Source organism: Gopherus evgoodei, unplaced genomic scaffold, assembly GCF_007399415.2.
Source record: "Gopherus evgoodei ecotype Sinaloan lineage unplaced genomic scaffold, rGopEvg1_v1.p scaffold_63_arrow_ctg1, whole genome shotgun sequence".
NCBI classification, from domain to species: Eukaryota; Metazoa; Chordata; order Testudines; family Testudinidae; genus Gopherus; species Gopherus evgoodei.
This window is the reverse complement of record NW_022060084.1, coordinates 848,297-857,385: the sequence shown is the minus strand read 5'-3', so window position 1 is coordinate 857,385 and position 9,089 is coordinate 848,297. Positions and strand designations below refer to the sequence as shown.

Here is a 9,089-nt window from a genome sequence, read left to right as displayed (position 1 = left end):
AAGTTTGTCTTGGTTTAGCACAAGAGCCTGCGGTTAAACGGAAACCACAATGCGAAGTAGGCCCCAGCCTCTGAAGATGTGGAGCTGAGCTGAATTGTTCCACCCACCACGGTGATGTTTGAAAAATTAACTCCCTACTGCCTTTCCTCAAAGGAACCTGCAAGGACTGCACAGGGGGCTCTTTACAGGTGGGGAAACTGAGGCATAGAGCAGAAAATGACTTGACCCAAGGCACATGGCAAGGAAATTGCAGTGCGGGAGTAGAACTCCTATATCCTGCTGTTCATGCTAGTACTCCAGCCCCATCCTAGAAGTCTCCAGGCAACTCCAGCGCTCACTTGGTGGCAAGCAATTTGCTGGAGATTAGCAGCAGCAAATGGATAGTGCACCGAGAAGGTCAAATATTTCCCTGGGAGGCTCCAACAACAAGGTCTTAAAAAGAAATGCACTTTGCAAACAATGCTTGCAGTCACGCGCCATCTCTGAACATTAGACAGCCCTACACATTAACTAACGGCATCGGTTTTAGGCAACGCCATGAAGATTATAGCCAGGGGGAGCGCGCTGTTCCATTCAGCCCACAGGCAGGCAGCCTGAAACAGAACAGGGAAAGAATAGATCCTGGCTCCATCAGGGTAAAGCAGAGTTTTAAAGTTTGCGTTAGATTCAGTGCTGCACAAGTCACTGTTCATACTGATAGGCAGTCGCCTGCAAGGTGTGTGCACTTTAGTCTAACGAAGAGAAGCCCAGCATGTTTATGCTGAAGAGTGTGGAAACGACCAAGGTCTCCTAACTTGGATCCCAACAGCCCCCATAGCTCTGGGCCAGTCCCAACCTGGCTGTAGATGGTGATAGTACTTAACGAATCAGACATCCGTAACAGGCAATTATTAACAATCCCTTCACGGATGTGAAGCATTAGTGTCTCCAGAGCCCACCCCACAGGATCTGTGTTACTGAAACACACTGTGCCCTGACACGGATGGTCAGCATCCGATGTGCCACGTCCATGGGTAACATACTGCAGCCCCTATGTAGCACTGATGTTTACTGCTTCTCCGCGCTGTCAAACTGACAGTTTTACTCCCCCCGAAAGAGACAAGGTCTCAGGTTAAGTCAAGTGATTCATTTTTATTTAAAACTGCATGTATAAAAAAAACCACAACAGGATTTCTGAATTACAATATTAACAAAACAAAAAGTCTACTGGCAAGACCAGAGGCGGCTCTAGGAATTTTGCTGCCCCAAGCACGGCAGGCAGGCTGCCTCTGGCGGTTTGCCAGTGGAGGGTCCGCTGGTCCCGCAGCTTCGGCGGACCTCCCGCAGGTGTCCTCTGAAGCCGCGGGACCAGCGGACCTTCCGCAGGCGTGCCAGTGAAGGCAGCCTGCCTGCCCCCCTTGCGGCACTGGCAGAGCTCCCCCCATGGCTTGCCACCCCAAGTACGTGCTTGGTGTGCTGGGGCCTGGAACTGCCCCTGGGCAAGACATCAAGTAAGGCAAGGCTTAACCTCCAGCCTCTCAGAAGAATCGCCAGTTAGCTGGCTTCCGGAATGAGATGTGAATATTCCCATGTAACAGGCAGGCAGCCACTGGCAAGAGTTTTCTCTTTTACACCCAATGGATGAGAGGAACTGCTATTCGCCAGACTCTGGAATTAGCTTGTGCTGGTGCATCTCTGCTGTTTTCTGTGGCAAAGGGACATCTTGCATCCATGAATGATTTAGAAGGTCTTCCAAGGATGGCCTCTCTGAAGGCTTCAATTCCAGACACCATTTAATGAGGTGCTTGCACTCTGGGGAGAGAAAACAAGCAGTCAGTGAGAATGTGCTGCTGAGTAATGTCTGGGAAGCCTGCAAACCTCCCTCTTTTACCACCTGCAAGTCTGCTTTGGGATCTGCCTTTCTTGCTTCACAGGACAGATGACCATGGCTGTAGCTAGGCCCTGGTCTCCACTAGGGGAGGGGGGGAATTGATCTAGGATACGCAACTGCCGTGTCTTTATGATGGTGAGTCGACAGCTGCCATCCCCCCATCGACTCCGCCTGCGCCTCTTGTGGTGCTGGAGTACAGGAGTCGACGGGAGTGCGCTCAGGGGTCAATTTATCACGTCTAGACTAGACACAATAAATCGAACCCCCCCCAGCTAGATCTCACAGCATCGATTCCAGCCGGAGTGTAGACCTGCCTTAGATGTGGTTTCTTAGTTACTTCCCGCACCCTAGTACATAGGTGAACCAGGTCCCATCTTTGGACGGAGACTCCAAAAATACACAAGGGACCAAATTAGCAATGCAAGTCCATGAGCAGGCCATCCTACCCCACCATTCATACGCAGGCTAATAGCAAAAATCAACTTTCCCTTCCCCGGTGAGATGATTAAACCAGAGAGCTATTCGGTTCATGCTGTTTTGTCATTTCCACTTTCTGTAAGACTGCTTCATCAGCCAGCGGCAGTAGCCACATTAAAGACCCCAGCGAGTGGCAGGAGAGTCAAGTGCTGAAGTGAACGACGACAGTGAGCCCTGAAGCAGCTGTCTAAGGCAGGGAAGACAGCGGGATCCCCAGCATTTCCCCGGGATTCAATAGCATGAAGCATCTCATTGAGTTCAAGACATGAAGGGACCACTAGATCACAGACTATGCCTTGCATGTCTCCTTGGTTGCATGAAGTGATGGTAAATGCACCTCTAAGTCGTCATATTATCGCTCTGTCAGTGTGGCATTCAGGCTAAGCAGTTGTTTGCCCAGCTCTAACACTACAAAAGAGTGTGCTCACCTGAAGAGATGCGCCGCCGAAAGCAGACCCGGCCCTTAATAATCTCCTCATCATGTTCAAAGGGGAGAATCCCGCAGACCATGTCATACAGCAGGACTCCCAGAGACCAGACTGTGGCTGACGTGGCATGGTATTGGTGATTGAGGATCCATTCTGGGGGGCTGTACACTCTGGTCCCTGTAGAGGAGATCAGAGGAGCACGGTTAGCAGAAATATTTCATCTCTTACCCTAAGCAGAGCAACCAGTTATTAATGATTTGTTCAGTGTTATCAGGGTGACCAAGAGACCAAGTCAGGTACTTCAGCCCCCAATTTAGGTTGCAATATCTTAGTATTGTTTAACTTTCAGCCCACTTTGATTGGGATTTAAACCCCTAGGTGCTTAGACTACAAATGAAGCAGAACCAAATGGAGTGCAAACAACCATGTTTTTCAGCTGCAATACAAGCCACAATAAACAACAGGTTTCTTAAGGCCACCGTTATCCTGACTTCATCTCTGTCAATGTAACCATTTCTCAGTGAGGTAAAGAGAGAGACAGGTTGCAGATGCTTCAGTCCATGGTGACCCAGTGCAGCCAGAGCATTTTGGGAGGGGCTGAGGCCTTGTCTACTGCACAACAAAGACCCCAGACAACCTTACAGTCCTTTCTACATAAAAGAGTTTCCTTGTTTAACCCAAAGAAGGGCAGATACCTTGAAGAGTTTATTCCTTTTCTGGCACTGACTACTGTTGAGTCAGCCAGGGATAAAGCCTGCCTACTCCAGAGCTGGAGACAAAGGTTTGTTGTACAACTTCAAGGGAGTGGTTTTAGTTTGTACCGCTGTGCATGTGATAATTATGCTTGGAACCCTGGTTTTGGCCTCTGCAGAGGCTTACGCCCTTTGCCTTTGTTGTATCTGATCTCTTCCCTTCTGGCAGGAAGAGGAGACTGAGGTCAGAGCTCCTAGTCTGGTTTCTGGCCACGTGACTGTTGTTTACAAACTTTGGGTTGTAGAAAGAAACCTGATGTTCCACCAGGGGCACCACTAGCTTGGGAAATTCTGCAGGAGATGGGTGGTTGGGAGGGGCAAACCCATCCCTTGTCATCAACCCTTACATTAAAAACAAAAAATGCAGCACCCATCCTGCAGGGCAGAAGCAGAACAAACCCTCAACAACAAACAGTGATCTGGTTTTTTGAAAGTCAACGGCCCTATCCTGAATGTGCCTTTCAAGTGCATCAGAAAGAATGCCTGCTGCTCTGTTTATTTGTCCCCCACGCAGATCCCTGCATCCCTGTTCCAATGTCAAACTGTCTTCCCTGAGTCTGGCTCCCCTCTCCCCAAAGATCTGGCTCAGATGCCTTTGGGGAGCAGAGGAAAGGGAGCCAGCTGTAAGCAGATCTCCCACCAATCCTATTTCACAACATTCATCCCATAACAAAACACAACTTTCCAATGAAACGAATAATTTAGCAAGATGGCGGAGACAGCAGCTTCTCCTCTTGATCCCCTCCCCACATTGATGTCCATCCGTCCCCACAGAAAGAAACTGCACAAGATCCCTCTTCTTTATTCTTGGGAGCAGGGGACTTCCCCTCCCCTGCATTCTAGCTGGTAGATTAGGGTAGGATCCAACACCTGAGCAGCCATGGCTGCAGAGCGCTTTCACTCAATCTTTCCCCATCTAGGAGGTGAGACAGATTCTGTTTGCACCACCCCTGGAGCGTGGAATACCAGCCAGACCCCTGGTGAAATGCTACAGATGTCATGGACCTAGAGAAAACCAAATCACTGGAACCAGAGCCCAACATTCTCTTCTTATTGCTCACAGGGACTCCAGAGATTGATGCTTGTGAGTTCACAGCCGGTTTCTGCCATGTGCCCCCACCCCCAGCCTCTGCATGACATGGGCAGCTACCACCGGTTAACACCCAACAAAAGGGCAAACACATTTGTAAAATGCTTTTTGGATACAAGGCAGGGAGGAAAGCCCCAAAGGTATCAAAGCTGCACATCACACAAGAGTATATTTAGCAAATGAGAATGGCAGGGGGAGGAGGGAACAAAGCATTCCCTGGCTGGGAAGTTACTGAACATTTACAGCAGAGAACAACTCATTTCAAAGACGAATTTCCCTGGATTCCGTGCCTATGCAGATAAAATAGAAGGGGATGGAAATAGACACTCACCATCAAAATCAGTGTACACTGTGTCCTTGAGTAATGCCCCAGACCCAAAATCTATGAGTTTAAGTTCCTGGCTGTTCAGATCAACCAGGATGTTCTCATCTTTGATATCCCGGTGCAATACCCCACAGCTATGACAGTGCTGAACCGCCTCCACAACCTGGCGGAAAAAGCTGCGGGCCTGCTCCTCGGGGAGAGCACCCCGCTCTGTGATGAAGTCAAACAGGTCCTGCACAGGATCCGGTCGCTCCAAAACCAAGACAAAGCTGTCCGGTCTCTCAAACCAGTCCAAGAGCGAAATGATTCCCCTGAAGCCTGAGCCCACTTTCTTCAGGAGCAGGATCTCCATGGGCACTCTGCTCCCGCAAGGCTTCAGAGAGAGAGAAAGGAGAGCTCTATCAGAGGCAGGCAAATTGACCCACAAAGTCAAGAGCTACTGTGACGAAGTGGGACTGGTTTTAATGTTCCATCTGAATACTGTGGGGGGGTCCTCAGCTCTGGACGACCCTCTGTCACCTGGCAACTAATGGCCAGGCCCTTCCTCCCCACAGACTACGGGTGCCATTGAGCACCCACGACCTAAAGGGGGGCAGGAAATTGGAAGAGCCTGGTGTAACTCTTCCCCCATGAAGAGGGGGATGCTGGAGCATCCCTGGGAACGTGCGTAGGTTTGAACTTCCCAAGGGCACTGGCTAAAGTGACCCCACTCAGTTCGGTTTTGAAGGGGGGAGAGGTGTGATGAAGTGGGATTGATTTTAAGGTTCTCTCTGATTACTGTGGGGGGGCTCAGCTCTGGCCGATCCTCTGTCGCCTGACAACTAATGGCCAGGCCCTTCCCCCCTGCAAGGGGATGTTAAAGGTGTTGGAGACAGAGAGATCAGGTGACCTCCTGGCCCGGGAAAGAGACACAGCCCAGAGAGGAGGGGCTGGAGGGGGGTGTGGGAGTTTTTGGAAGCTGATTGGAAAATGGAGGGGAGCCCCAAGGAGGCTCGGGCCTCCCGGCGGGGCTGTGGCCTCCCTGGGGCCCCAGACGGACCTAACTAAGGAGGGGTCTTGTGGTCTGTACTGGCAAGACCTGTTGTGGACTATGTTCCTGTCATCAAATAAACCTCTGTTTTACTGGCTGCCTGAGAGTCACGTCTGACTGCAAAGTGGGGGTGCAGGACCCTGTGGCTTCCCCAGGACCCTGCCTGGGCGGACTCGCTGGGGGAAGCACATGGAGGGGCACCTGCTGAATGCTCCGTGTGAGCTTCCTGCTCTAAAGACAGTCTGCTCCAAGGGAGAGGAGGCTCCCCAAAGTCCTGACTGGCTTTGTGGGGAGCAGTTCCAGAGCATCGCCCGGGGACTCCGTGACAGCTACCTTTGACACCTTCACTACAGAGCCAAGACCATGCAATGCAGAGCCACAGCAGATATCCCTGCCCAAGACACTTACCAGCTCTCCCCAGTCAGAAACCCAGTCCCGGTCCACATGCTTGATGGCTACCTAGGACACAACCAGAACCAGCCAGACAATCAGAATTGGGTCAGGCAAACCCAGAAAGAGGGGAGGCAAACAAGGGACCAGTGAAGGGGAGGCAAGATGGTGGCTATGCCAGGGCAAAGCAAAGGAGATGTAATGGGGTAAGGGACGGGTCTCTCACCAAAGGTGGTGCTCTATAGAGCAGCATGCATGGGGAGCGGGCTGCAGGAGTGGAGTGGCGGGGTTCCTGTCCAGGTTCTACTCACCGGGGCGCTGTCCGACAGGCGGGTGCCCGAGTAGACAGAACCAAAGCCACCCCTGCCCAGCAGCGGGCCCACCTGGTACAGCTTCTCCAGCGGCTCCTTCTCCTTCCCTGCAGGCAGAGAGGCACAGACACCAGGATCAGACCCAGCTGTGTCCTCAAAAGACCGGGCCAACTCTCCAAACCAGGCCAGACCCTCATTCCTCCTCAGAACGACTCCTAACCGCCCCAAAACGGAACAGACCCACATCTCTCCCCAAGCCAAACCGGAGCAGACCCCCATTCCTCCTCAGAAAGACCCCCCACACCCCAAAACCGGACCAGACCCACATCGTTCCCCAAGCCAAACCGGAGCACACCCCTAGATCCCCCCCACCCCAAAACCAGACCAGACCCACATCCCTCCCCAAGCCAAACCGGAGCAGACCCACATCCCCAAAACCAGACCATACCCACATCCCTCCTCAGAATGACTCCCCACCCCCCAAAACCAGACTAGACCCACATCCCTCCCCAAGCCAAACCAGAGCAGACCCCCATCCCTCCTCAGAATGACCCCCATCCCCCAAACCAGACCAGACCCACATCCCTCCCCAAGCCAAACCAGAGCAGACCCACATCCCTCCTCAGAACACCCCCACCACCCAAAACCAAACCAGACCCACATCACTCCTCAGAATGACCCCCCACCCCACAAAACCAGACCAGACCCACACCCCTCCACCGGCCAATCCGGAGCAGACCCCCCATCCCTCATCAGAACGACCCCCCACCCCCCAAAACTGGACCAGACCCACATCCCTCCTCAGAATGACCCCCCGTCCCAAATCGGACCAGACCCACATCCCTCCCCAAGCCAAACCGGACCAGACCCACATCCCTCCTCAGAACGATACCCACCACCAAAACCAGACCAGACCCACAAAACTCCTCAGAATGACCCCCCATCCCAAACCAGACCAGACCCACATCCCTCCTCAGAACGAATCCCCACCCCCACCCCAAAACTAGACCAGACCCACATCTCTCCCCAAGCCAAACCAGAGCAGACCCCCATCCCTCCTCAGAACAAGCCCCAGCCCCACCCCAAAACTAGACCAGACCCACATCCCTCCCCCAAACCAGATCAGACTTCCTGGCAACCCAAACTGAATCAGACTCCTCTATGAGCCTCTCCAATGCCTAGCAGGACAGGGCGCCTCCCAAACTGATCCCGGCCTGTTCGGGCCCCCCCACTGCAGACCCTCACCCCTGCGATCCATCTAAACCAAACTGAACCCAACTGAGCCTCACCTGGCTGTAGGTTGGCCGGGTGCAGTTCCTCATCGGACCCGGCGCACAGGTTGGCCAGCGAGTTGGTCTTGGAGAGCAGCATCCTCACTCTGTCCCTTAACTCCAGGACTTTCCTTTCAATAGAGAAACACTGGTAATTCTGTCATAGTGTCCAGTACCAGGTGACTTGGTGTCACGGAGTGTGGGGGAGTCACGGCCCTGCACCCGCTTCCTGCGATTCTCTGAGACTCTCAGCCAGCCAGTAAAACAGGTTTATTAGATGACAGGAAGATGGTCTAAAACAGAGCTTGTAGATACAGGAAACAGGACCCCTTAGCCAGGTCCATCTTGGGGGGCAGGGAGCCCAGTGCCCTGCCTGGGCTGGGTCTCCCTCCATTTCCCCAGCCAGACTCTCCAGTTTGTGTCTTTCCCTGACCAGGAATCCCCTGCTCCCTCTGTTCTCCAACATCTTCAGGTGGCACCTTGCAGGGAAGGAGCTCAGGCCATTAGTTGCCAGGACACAGGGTGTTGGCCATTCTCTGTACAGACACCATCACACTGGCCCTCTAGGGCTCTGCAACAATCACACACCCTGATTCCCCCACCTAGACAGTTAAGAAAGACAAAGGGGAAACTGAGGCACCCACACAGTATTCACAGAAAACATTAAGAACAGACCCACTTCGTCACACTTGGTCAAACAGGGAGCGGGATGGAGGAGAGGAGGGATTAGGCAAGTGGTAGCAGGGGAACACAGGCAGGGGGATGGAGGAGAGGAGGGGCTGGGCAAGCAGCAGTGGGGGGATGTGGGTCAGGGGCTGGAGGAGAGGAGGGACTGGGCGTGCAGCAGGGACACAGGGAGGGGGTGCAGGAGAGGAGGGACTGAGCAAGCGGCAGTGGGGGAACACAGGGAAGGGGGTGGAGGAGAGGAGGGACTGGGCGAGTGGCAGTGAGGACATAGGGAGAGGGGTGGAAGAGAGGAGGGACTGGGCGAGCGGCCGTGGGGACATGGGTAGGGGGGTGGAGGAGAGAAGGCACTGGGCGAGCAGCGGGGGGACATGGAGCGGGGTGCAGGAGAGGAGGGACTGGGCTAGTGGAAGAAGGGACACAGTGAGGGGGCTGGAGGAGAGGAGAGACTGGACGAGCGG

The 9,089-nt window shown here is 53.4% G+C and overlaps 1 protein-coding gene across 1 annotated transcript; it reads right to left on the bottom strand.

The window, feature by feature from the left end:
* Positions 1-1,633: 1,633 nt before the first annotated feature.
* Positions 1,634-8,044, bottom strand: LOC115643595 (serine/threonine-protein kinase pim-1-like). The gene is made up of 6 exons (XM_030547607.1): positions 7,963-8,044; positions 6,674-6,780; positions 6,381-6,431; positions 4,949-5,315; positions 2,776-2,952; positions 1,634-1,791 (listed from the first exon to the last, which is right to left on the bottom strand). The coding sequence occupies exons 1-6, from the start codon at positions 8,042-8,044 to the stop codon at positions 1,634-1,636; spliced, it is 942 nt and encodes a 313-aa protein (XP_030403467.1).
* Between the last annotated feature and the right edge of the window lie 1,045 nt (positions 8,045-9,089).